This window comes from Betta splendens, chromosome 19 (genome assembly GCF_900634795.4).
Source record: "Betta splendens chromosome 19, fBetSpl5.4, whole genome shotgun sequence".
Taxonomy (NCBI): Eukaryota; Metazoa; Chordata; class Actinopteri; order Anabantiformes; family Osphronemidae; genus Betta; species Betta splendens.
Genome location: NC_040898.2, coordinates 4,041,435 through 4,053,721, shown reverse-complemented (window position 1 = coordinate 4,053,721; position 12,287 = coordinate 4,041,435). Strand labels below are relative to the sequence as shown.

General features: G+C 46.0%; 1 protein-coding gene and 1 long non-coding RNA gene across 3 annotated transcripts; one reads left to right on the top strand and one right to left on the bottom strand.

The window, feature by feature from the left end:
* Positions 1-2,780: 2,780 nt before the first annotated feature.
* On the bottom strand, positions 2,781-8,176 carry LOC114846239 (uncharacterized). 2 transcript variants are annotated; one of them, XR_003784007.3, is made up of 3 exons: positions 8,037-8,176; positions 6,973-7,097; positions 2,781-4,032 (listed from the first exon to the last, which is right to left on the bottom strand). It is a non-coding gene; the product is annotated as an uncharacterized LOC114846239 (long non-coding RNA). The 2 variants fall into 2 exon arrangements; XR_008693154.1 differs by having other exon boundaries at positions 3,005-5,105.
* On the top strand, positions 7,618-12,136 carry ercc4 (excision repair cross-complementation group 4). Its single transcript, XM_029134964.3, has 10 exons — positions 7,618-7,967; positions 8,091-8,271; positions 8,474-8,669; positions 8,769-8,976; positions 9,155-9,335; positions 9,423-9,554; positions 9,636-9,740; positions 10,177-10,831; positions 10,923-11,035; positions 11,141-12,136. The coding sequence occupies exons 1-10, from the start codon at positions 7,791-7,793 to the stop codon at positions 11,887-11,889; spliced, it is 2,697 nt and encodes an 898-aa protein (XP_028990797.1). The 5' UTR covers positions 7,618-7,790; the 3' UTR covers positions 11,890-12,136.
* Positions 12,137-12,287: the final 151 nt, after the last annotated feature.

Sequence of the window (12,287 nt, the reverse complement as noted above, 5' to 3'; positions counted from 1 at the left end):
CTTACGCAGTCCAAGATGATATGATTACATGGCAGAGAGACAACAGTCGTCATCAGATATTCTTGGAGCCATACTGTGCGCTGACATCTGAGCAAAGCAACCGGTTGGAACGGCAGAGGAGCGTGGTGCTGTTCGGGCAGGGCTCATTGGAGGTAATGACAGCCGAGGCAGTTGAATTACACGAGGTCACGCTCCACCGGTCACTTCATATTTTGCACATTTCCTGCGATGTAATGTCTGAGAACTTTAATCCACTTTTGTTGGGTTTATGCAAACGACGATGCTGGAAAATGTCCGAACAGAGCGTTGCTTCCTGTCACGTGCAGAACTGTGCTGAGCTGCCATTTATTTCCGTGCAGGGGCGCTCTGATAAACTGACCCAAAAATAGAAATAATGAAAAAGTGAAAAAGACAAATGAATAAACTTTAGTCTCATTTTACAAACGTATGTACAGAAATATGAAAATAGACAATTACTAAACTAATCACTGCATATAGGTATAAAGTCTAAACTGTTGAGATGTTTCCCTAAGCCTAATTCTACCTGACAAACCTAAGAAAACCTTTTAGGTCAATTCATGTAAATGCTGGTCTGTTCAAAGGCCTCCAAAGGAAACGCCCATCAGAACCAGGCTCAGGTTCTTCCTCGACCAGTCGGAGTAGGAAGAAACGGGGGCTTCTGTTGTCTGATCACTATTTGAATTTAAAATAACAAAGCAATTCCTCTACACTAGATTTTGCGTCATCATGGACTGTTTCTATGTGAAAGCAGAGGAGCGGATCCGCAGGCTAAAGCAGAGGAACCGCTAATGTTCAATAGCATCTATGGAAGCACTTCGGGCCGTACAGAACCACGTTATTCCTCATCAACGGAGGAAAATAAAAACAAGCAAAGGCCTCGTTCCCAGGCTTTTCCCACACGGTCCACGGGTGCCGGGTGGATGCGGACCAAAAGCGTCCTGACGTCAGGGCCCGGCCCCTCCTGGCCGCCGGCCCGCTGACGGAGCGGGCCATCTGGGCGGCACAGAACCGCCGACGGGCCCATCCATCCCCGCGCCCTGCCCTGTGGGGCCGCAGCCAGCGAGACAGACGGGTGGGGGTGGGGGTGGGGGGTGTTGTGTATGTGTGTGGGGGGGGGATCGGTACCGCTTCTCCTGACTCGCTCGCTCTGCTGCAGCATGTTGTCGAAGGGGTCACAACTGCTTGTGATTCACTTTATTACGCGCCGCGCGGCTCGGCTTCACTCTGACCGGTGGCAGATGTAGCCCAACTGTTGCATTAAGGTCACCGCTAATCCCACATATTTTTATATCAATATTTGTTTTCCACTCTTAATCCCGGGATGATGTGAAGTCCTCGCGGCGTCAATACAAGCTGTCTCTGTGATTTCTCCGGAGACATTCTGCGTCTCTGTTGCAGCGACACAATCAAAACACATGCACGAGCATCTGAGTAGCTGTAGTTCTGTGGCCAAACAGACCCAGCAGGTATTTAAGACAACCTAAACCTCTTAAATATTCATGCCTCAGCTTTACTTCATTTCATTTTTTGCACATTTTTATGTGTCTTTCTACCAAAACAGTTCCAGCGACAGTCAGACTAGTTCGACCACTGCTGTTCCCTGGTTCTGCCTGATGATTTGTTTTATTTTTTGTTCACTTAGTCAGCCACGGAACAGAAGGCTCTCTGTGACATTTACCCACAATACCGTTCTTCACACCACCACCAACTGGACTCCCACTCTCTCAAAAGTGAAGATGGAGGATTGTCTCATCAGTTTGTTTGGCCGTGGAAAACAGCCTCCCCGACGACTCGCCGCCCGCTGGCAGAATATGGCCGAACCCCGCAGGACGCACAATGCACGGCCGGGTCCTGGGACGAGGAGGAGCGACAAGCAAAACTGTCTGGATGACAAAAAAATGCAATCAGCACATTATCTGCACGTTAATGCTCTGTTAAAAGCCTAAAGTTGTAATAGTTTGCTTTGTTTTGTGTTTCTGTTTGTTTTAATGGTTCCCTCAGCAAAGCCAGAGTGATGGTGGCTGATCCTTTGACAGGCAGTCATGACACCTGCACCTCATATATACATCAGTTGGTGGCTTGTAATGATTTAAAAGGTCATTCTTAGCATGAAAAGCGGTTTAGACACACATTTTCTTTTCTTGATTACTTGTGGTCATCAGTACGTTTTCTCATCTTTTCCGTTTTTATGGTTTATATGTGACGCACACACACTTGCACACACGCACGCACACACACTGCGACGATTATACTGAATTGTGCTTTTGTGCAAATGTGTCACACAACTCTTAGCCGTCCTTAGCACATGATGGCCCGCGTGGCATTACTGTGGGTGCTGACAGTAATGGAGCCATTTGGCCCGACGGTAAACTGTGAGGGGACATTAGAACCTGCGGTGCAGGCTAACAACGCGCCAACCTGACGGCCGCTGACGGGCTGCACGTTGCCTCCACAGCAGGAGGACGGGAGGAGAGGCAGCAGTCATCATATACATTACTATTCTGTAAAATATGGAATAGAGGAAAGCTCAGGCTAAATTGCTGCAAACCTCGGTCTATTGCGGTCAATGTGGCTGATTATCCTCAAACCCAACACTCGGCTTTGACTCCAAAGCCTGATTCTTCTGACATCTGCGCCTGTTTGTAGTTAAACTGACTATTTACGTCTGTCTATTAAGGTTCTACTGTCAAACATTGACAGTACGAAGTCACTATCTTATCAATAATTCAATAACACTTCTCTTAAATCTATAATATTAAACTACTACTGAGACAGTAACAGACCAGACAACAAGCTCACGTTTAGAAGGTTTATTGAATGGTTCAGCAGATGACGGGTGCAGAGTCAGTCAGTGGATGGAACGTATCCTCCGGCTCGTTGGGAAGTCGAGGATTCCAGTTTAAGGAAAACAACAGAGATGAGAGCAAAGATCTCAGCATGTGAACCAATGAACTCATATAAGTTGTGCTACAGTCGTCATGTAATGATGGTGGCCCATGTGAAGAAAACATTTGTTTTTGTGAATTTGTTACCTAAATTTGGCTTTCTGAAATATTATGTGCTATTTGCAGAAGAAATCACATTCTGTTAATTGTACCAGTAGGAAAAGAAAACTTTCTAAAGTCAAAACTAAACAATAATAAAAACATTTTTGTTTCTACTCCAATATTTACGAATGAAGAGGAAACATGACTTATGTTGATTTTTACATGACGTGGCCTCCTCGCCTCCTCGTCTCCTGATTCATGTCTACTTTCACATAAAATATTAACATAATGAAACATGTTTGTTTCGACTCAATATAACAAAAAACAACAGATCATTTTATATTTACATTCAGCAGGAGCTGATTCAGGCCTCCAACCTCCTCTCCTCATCTCCTTATCCTCTCCTTCTACCTAAAAGTCTGTAAAAAACCTGAATGTGCGTCAGTAACTAACTAAACCAGTATCTTGCGTTTTTCTACTGTAAAACAAATACAATAACTATTTACATTAACTACACCGCCTCCCGGCCTCCATCCAGCGTTGCCCTCCTGGACACAGCTGGAGATCACATCAGCCTTGATCTCCACTTCCTGTCTGTGGTTCCCTCTTGTTCCTCAGTGCCTCTCCGCATAATGTAGACTTGAGGTCTACAACTGGTCTCGGAACTGTCAGGATTTAGAGTTTATTGGTTTATAGACAGGGGGAAAATGTGCGTCTGCAACATCAAACAGAAAATTTTAATGCTATAGTTCCGGGTGGGGAAAAATCCACCATGAAAACTGTTGCAGGTCTCCAGTGATGTCTCATGAGTGAGATATGCTAATAGCTGCAGAAACCTCTGCATGCGAGTCCCTCTGCAGTCCGTTCCTCTCCGTCTCTCTGTCTGTCTGTCTCCCGCTTTCACCATCAAGCCTCACGTATGTCTCCGACGCTCTCGCACACATGTGGCAGCTGTTCCCACCGACGTCCAGCCTGGAACGTGTGTCTCGTGTCGCCTCCTGACACCATCCTCCCAACGTCCACTCTGCCAGATGTCAGAGTTATTCAGACGGCCGTTGTGGAGGTTCACCACACATACGACTAGCTCTCACCCCCTTCACTTCCTTTTATTCCCTCTCCTTTCCATTTGCTTAAGTGCCATACATTTGCTTTGAATATTTGTATTGCTTCTTTTGCATGAGGTGGCGTGTTTTTATCTGTGCTACGGTCATTCCCTTGTTCTTTCACTCATAATGTATGTAAATTGAAGCCCTGGAAAAGCGAAGGCCTCTTCGCTTTTAGTAATCAGCTCCCACTATTACGTAAACAAAGTGCGTGTGTGTGTGTGTGTGTGTGTGTGTGTGTGTGTGTGTGTGTGTGTGTGTGTGTGTGTGTGTGTGTGTGTGCGTGCGTGCGTGCGTGTGTGTGTGTGTGTGCACGTTGCAGGGGCTGCTTGACCCGGCTCTGAGCACCAAAATGCTCCTCTCCCTCATCTATATTTCAGCGCTGCGAGGGTGTTCTGTAATAATGTCAATTTGTGAACATGCAGCGGCGACGCTCACGCTGCCGTTTCCAAGCACCGTAATCTTTTCAGTCACATTCCGCTGAGGTTCAGGAGCAAAAAGGGTCACGGCTGCCTGACGTGCTTCTTTGACTTCCACTGAAACATGCAGCATTTTCTATACTGATGACTGCTCTTTGTGCTAAATAAAACCTCTCTGTGAGCAAACGTCTGCTTTGACTCTGCACTGTAATAACGAACACTCACATTTCAGTATTACTCTTTGTAATGTTGTTTAAATGCAACTCAATATTTATATATTCTATAGAAAAATCTTCTAAGGCTTTGTCTGAGCCGCATATTATTGAACATAATTCAATAATAAGTAGCATCCAGCTTGATGCAGCCTCTATTGCACTTAGATTCCACTCTCTTACTTGTTTTGCAGATTCTATCTACAAAGTGAGCTTGAGAAACATTCTTCTAAAATCTATTTGTAGAAGGTTATCATTTGTCAATTGGCAATTCACTATTAAAAGTGACAACTCAACAACCAGTCTCATTAATTAATTGCTTTATGGATTGCGTAATGCATTTTTTGGAGCAAGTAGGTTCACCTGAAATAAAAAGAAGAATTTTCAAAAGAAGCAAAACTAAACTTAATGAATAAAGAAAGAAAGGCACAAAAGGCGCCGGCATTGGTTCACTTCAAAGAGCCGGAACTTTAAACAGCTGTTCACCTTTAAGGATGAGAGTGAAGCGGGATGGGCGGCCTCCTGTGTGGGCAGATTAGAGCCCGTGTGGCTATCGCACCCAAACACTGGAGCTTTGTGCTGTTCTCCCAGCTCCGTGAACCTCGCTAACGCTACGCTAACAGGCAACTATCGCTTCTTCATCTGCTCAAGCTCTCAGCAGAGGCAGAGGCAGGCGTCAGTGGCTTCTCACGCCACTTACTGTACATTGAAAGGCATGCGTTCACCTCCGGCAGCTCAACGTTTGCCTCCTTGAGCCCAGCCAGGTTTCGGGCTTAGCCCTGTGTTTACGACCAAACCTCGCTGCTCCTCTGCTCCTAATGAGGGCTGGAGGGATGCATCAGGTCTTCAGCTCTCCTCCCGCCCACACTGCAGCCACAGAGTGTCAAATATTCCATATTTTATCCTACGGCTTGCTATCGATTTCAAGCTGCTCTTCTCTCGTATGCAGCGGCGGACGGATGAACAGCCGGACCGTCTCACCCTCTCACCCAGTGCAGGGGAGCAAATGGACAGCTTTTGCCACAGTCCACACGTGCCTGAGAACCTGACACGCTGACCCCTGGAACAGGCTGCTCCCTCCAAGCGTATGAATCATAAAGCTGTAGTAGTATCACAATCCAGCAAATTCATCGGCCTCATGTGCTTTAGAGCTGCGTTAGATGTTCGCTTCTTCTAAACAAGGTGCTCCACTGCTCTCTGGAGGCCTGCGCACGTCGGTGCATTAGTACGTTAAAGCTTGTTCATTTGACATGTTTCACAACTGGGATCTTGTCAAATAAAACAGAGAGGGGTGCATTTGGAGATTGACAAAGAATTTCAACTTAGAATACAAACTTTTAGAACTTGAGAAAACACAAATACAAAACCAAATAACTGACCAGGGGCAAAACTAAAAACATAGAGAGGCGAGAAACGAGAACCATTGGGGCATTGTCATGTTCACACCTGCACCATATACATGTGCAACATATACTGTGTCCACAAGTATTTAATGAAAGTCATTAGTGATGTAAGTGACTGACAAATTAGTTTTAATTAAGATAATGCAGCCCTTCCTAAATTCCTAACTTTAGTAACAGTCCTTCACCCCTCATTTATTCAAACTCAGGATATTAAAAGAAATTAGTTCTCATGACAGAATGAAGCCAAGGACACACACACACACACAGACGCAGCTTTGTGTCACTTCAAAAGTAAAAGTAAGTTAAATTAACTTTGTGAACTAGAACAGAGCACAAAAGCACAAGTGTTGTCCACATAGCTCACTCAGGGGCCCGTGTTGTTTCATATAATCTGGCCCACACAGTCGACACATCAAAGTGTTTGAGTGACAGATGTGTGCAGACATCAAAGTAGCTAAATTCAAGCCTGAAGTCTCCAAACTGCGATGAGCCGCGTCTGTGCTTCTGCGTAACAGCAGCTCGGAGCGCGGGTTGCGTGTGTGTGTGTGTGTGTGTGTGTGTGTGTGTGTGTGTGTGTGTGTGTGTGTGTGTGTGTGAGGGGGGGTCGCTGCCCATAAGCCTCTGCTGCCGTTTACAACCGTGCTGCTCTCAGCCTCCTCTAACGTGACACAGGAGTGTGTCGTGACACAACAGCCCAGCTGGCAGCTCTTTGCAGCTGTGTCATTGCATTGGCCATACACCTTTCATTTTGGAGATTGTTATGCATTTCAGCAGAACGCGCTCCCGGCACGCTCCAACGACCATCAACGACAACGTGTTCCTCCCACCTGTGTCACAGCTCCATCAGGACGGAGGCCGAGGAGCCTACAGGCCAAAACCTGCAGAACGACAGCCTCATCCATCAGGCTGTCAGGAAGCTGAACCCTCTCCCTGCACTCCTCCACACTGCTGCCTAAACACACAAGCACAAATCCACTCACTACCCTATACATACACGCTGAGACTACTGTGCTCCAACAGCAGGTACGCTGTAATACTAAGCCTGCACACACACATGATCACACCAGAAACTCCTATCAGCAGCTATGGAAACTGGGCTTCTTTACATCATTTATCACTTTAACCGTACTGCTGCTATTTGCCTTAATTACCGATTGTTGTAACTACTTGTAGTAAAGTGATACAAATACAAATAAACAATAATATAAAAAGTGTAATATTTTCCTCAAATAAATCTGAAAATATATTGAGTGCTGAGTGTTGAGGTGATAAAATAATTACGGGAATTTAGCAGTGTTACTATAGTACATGGACAATAAATTTGATGTTACAATGGAGGACATGAGACATTGACTAAAGCACAAAGCAAGTATGCTGTTTATAATATACAAACGTGTGGGAAAAACAAGAACATGGTGCGAAATCATCACTACTTCGTCAGCAAACAATAAATACTCCTCGACACTAGGTGGCGCTCGTGCTCTCGAACGTCAACGACCGGATGTGTCGTTTAAAAACATTGGACAACGCTGATCGGCGGCTGTTTGACAGTGGTTCGTGTCGTTTTTAGATAACAACTAGAAGCGGCCCCTGGGAGACGACGTGGAGGCTTTCGTTCCCAGCGGACAGCGGGGCCGGCTTCAACATGGCGGGGCCTCTGCTGGAGTTCGAGACCGAGATGTTCTTGGGTCTCTTCGACTGCGACGGGCTGCTGGTGGCGGCGGAGGGGATGGGGATCGACCGCATCCTGCTTCACTTCATGCGGGTGTACTCGGAACCGGGGAGCCTGGTCCTCCTGCTCAACACGAGCACGCCCGAACAGGTTCGAAGCGCGTGCGTTCATTTAGCTTAGCTTAGCTTAGCTTAGCAAAACAGATGTTAATGATCCTACCATCGGTGGCTGATATCGATCCATAAAAGAAGACGCGCATTCTGCCCTTCGCAGGAATACTTCACTGAGCAGCTGCGACTGGAGGATGTGACCCACCTGCCGCGGACCGTGACCAGCGACGTCCAGAGCACGGAGCGCTACAACGTTTACACCGAGGGAGGCGTGCTGTTTGTCACCAGCAGAATCCTGGTGGTCGACCTCCTGACCGATCGCATCCCTGCTCATCTCATAACAGGTCAAGAGACTGTTGTTGTTGTTGTTGTTGTTGTTGTTGTTGTTGTTGTTGTTGTTGTGCAATCAAACTTTATCCCAAATTATAATAAACGAGTAATGAAATTTGAATATATTAATGACAGTCTGACTATTCTCATGATTACAAATTGCCAGTAATCTTTTGTTGGGAAACACTACATATTGACATGAACTATGCTGCGCAGGAATCCTGGTGTACCGCGCTCACAAAATCATCGACTCTTGCCAAGAGGCCTTCATCCTCCGTCTGTTCCGGCAGAAGAACAAGACAGGCTTCATCAAGGCCTTTACCGATAAGGCCTCAGCGTTCTCCTCCGGGTTCTGCCAGGTGGAGCGTGTGATGAGGAACCTCTTTGTCAAGAAGCTCTACTTGTGGCCCAGGTAAGAAGAGTTGGAACGGGCCGTTTCGCCATGTTCAGGCAGGCATTGCACAGAAGCAAACTCGTGGTTATTGGTTTATTTGTGTTTATTATGTAACAGGTTCCAAGTGTCGGTCAACACAGTACTGGAGAGGCACAAGCCAGAAGTAGTGGAGCTTCATGTGTCCTTAACCCCAGCTATGAGGGCCATCCAGAGCTCCATCCTTGATATTATGGGTGCCTGTTTGAAGGAGCTGAAACGTTACAATCCCACCCTAGAGGCTGAGGACCTTTCCCTGGAGAACACACTAGGCAACGCCTTTGAAAAGGTCTGCAACGCTGGATAACACCTTACACTTTGGGGACATGGAATAAGAATCTATCTTAAAATTATTATTGATTGGCTCTGCAATAGAAATGAAAAGTGCAACATGCTGCTTACTCTTTTATATTTAGTGTCTGTGTTCTTTTTGGCTTCAAATTTGCATTTGACTTTGTCTCATCTAGACCATCCGTCACTACCTCGATCCCCTTTGGCACCAGCTTGGAGCAAAGACTAAGGCCCTCGTCCAGGACCTTAAGTTGCAGAGGTTGCTGCTGCTCTACCTCACTCAGTATGACTGCATCACCTTCCTTAATCTGCTTGAGTCATTGCGCTCCAGCCAGAAGATCTTTGGCTCTAATTCAGGTTAATTACATAGTTTTTAAATTGACTTTTGAATCGTACTTGTTTTAGTCTAACTTTGCTCTCGTTGGCTGTTCTTTTAAACATAAGGGTGGCTGTTCCTGGATTCTAGCACCTCCATGTTTGTCAATGCTAGAGCCAGAGTGTACCGCATCCCTGAGAACAAGAAGAAAATTAAAGTGGGCACAGAAGCAGAGAAGCAGAAGTCAACCCCTGCCTCCGGTATGTGACCAATGAACATGTGTTCTTCAGATACAAATAATCTATTGTGTGTTTCTCAAACATGAATTCTGTTCATGTCAGAGGTGAAGCGGGAGTTGGTGCTGGAAAAGAGCCCGAAGTGGGAGGCGCTGACTGAGGTTCTGGAGGAAATTGCGAAGGAGAACAACAGCTCTCAAATTGCAGCAGGTTCGAGATCAAATTAAGGCGTAGTTTTGATTTATCAAAAAGAACAGAATATTTATGTGCAAAATTAATTTTTCTTTCAATGACATGATGATATGATATCATATGATGATAAATTGTACCTACATGCACTACGTTGGTGACACCTTGTCTGACCAGTGTCCTCGAACTGCAGAGTTCAGGTAACACAGGGAAATATTTTCTGTTATAACGGTGAACTTAGACCCTAACGGGTTCCCTTAGAATTGCTGTGACGCAGCCCACTTGGAAACAAGAAGCTGCAACTCAGCATTTCTCAGCCCCCTCCTAGCATACGCTATAACACATTTTTTGCTGCTCTGACACTAGTAGAGGACCTCCATGTAACCATGTGTCTCTAATAAGATGAGATGAGTAAATCCACGTGTCATGTGTATTAACTAGTTAATATCCCCTCCAGGTCGAACGCTGATCTGTGCCAGTGATGACCGGACGTGTGCGCAGCTGCAGCAGTATATCCGACACGGCTCCGAGTGGCTGCTTAACCGGCTATACGCGCGCACAGTTGGTAAACGTGACTCGGCTGTAGCTGCTGCCATTGAACTGGACACAAATAGAATGAGCAAAGCGTGCCACAAAAAAGGGACCAAGGGAAAGGAGCCCATGCAGAAAAAACAGTCCAAAAAGTGTAAAAGCAGGCCGTCGTTGACTCTGACTCAAATGGTGGGGAAAAAGGAGGAAGATGAGGCGATGGGGAGCATCTTGGACGAGGATGAGCTAATGGAGGAAGATGACGGCGAGGAAGAACCGCTGAAGTTAGATTTGCCATCAGATGCCTATTACGGGGTCCTGAAGGAGCCTCTGACTGTCATCCACCCACTCAAAGGCTGCACCGACCCCTACAGCTTGACGCGGGTGCTGCACGAAGTGGAGCCCGCCTTCGTGGTGCTGTATGACGCCGAGCTGAGCTTTGTGCGCCAGCTGGAGGTTTACAAAGCAAGCCGGCCGGGCAAGCCGCTCAGGGTGTATTTCCTCATCTATGGCGGCTCCACAGAAGAACAGAAGTACCTGACGACGTTGTCGAAGGAGAAGCGAGCCTTCGAGCACCTCATTAGGTCAGAACGACGTCTCACACAAATGCTTTTTGCAGCATTCGCTGACTTGGAACTTGTCTTCTCATTATTGCATGTGTTTGTAATACTGCAGGGAAAAAGCTACAATGGTCATCCCTGAGGAAAGGGAGGGCCGAGAAGACACCAACCTGGATCTCGCTAGAAATTTGGAGCCTGCTAATGCCACCACCAACACTCTCAAGGCAGGTAAGTCACGTGGTTTGTGTACTTTTCTAATGTCCTTTTTTAATTTCTCATTAGTGGTTGTGAATGATTGTCTCATGTTGTGTCTCTCTTTCCTATCTGATTAAGGAGGCCAACAGCAGCCCAAAGAGCCTTCACGGGTCATTGTGGACATGCGTGAGTTCCGCTGTGAACTTCCTTCCTTGCTGCATCGCCGTGGACTGGACATCGAGCCGGTCACACTAGAAGTAGGGGACTACATCCTGACTCCAGACACCTGCGTGGAGCGCAAGAGCATTAGCGATTTAATTGGCTCCTTGCAAAGCGGACGCCTCTACACCCAGTGCCTCTCCATGACTCGCTACTACAGAAAACCAGTACTCCTCATTGAGTTTGATCCAGCGAAACCCTTTTCTTTAATGGCCCGGTCGGATTTCCGCAACGAGATATCGTCAAATGATATTTCTTCAAAACTCACGTTGCTCACGCTGCATTTCCCCCGCCTTCGCATCCTCTGGTGCCCCTCCCCGCATGCCACAGCTGACCTCTTCCTGGACCTGAAGCAAGGCCGCCCTGAACCCAGTGCTTCGGCGGCTCAGGCGGTCACGGCTGAATCGGACACGGTGGCCGAGTCAGCAGACCTCTACAACCCTGGACCTTATGACTTCCTGATGAAAATGCCTGGGGTCAACACCAAAAACTACAGAGCTCTTATAAAAAACGCAGACAGCCTGGCAGATTTGGTAAAACTCAGCCAGGACAAGCTAACGGACATTCTGGGAAATGCTAGCAATGCTAAGTTACTGTATGAGTTTCTACATAATGTTGCTGATGTCCAAGCTCCTGTGCAAAAAAACAAACATGTGAAAATCCCTTAATTGTATATTAAGGAGTATAGTATTTTTTTAAACCATTGAGTATTTTCTTAATGTAATGAATAAACGTTTGTGCGTGCTGAATTAATTTAGATCTTGTATTTGTTTCCAGCTTGTTATTAATGTACAGAATGAAATGACCTAATGCAGCTAGATTTTTAAAAATAACTGAAAGAAATGTTTGACATTCTGAAAATGTGTATTTTTGTATATATCTTTATTTCAAAATAAAGAGTTCTTATAAAAAAAAATCATTTATTCTGTATTATATATAATGGAATGGATTAACTGGGCAGGTTTGATTGCTGAAGTCCCATATTACACTCAGTCACTAATTCTACAATATAGCCAACATCCACTGAGTAAGACAGAAAAATGACTTAGTTATACATTCGATGGGT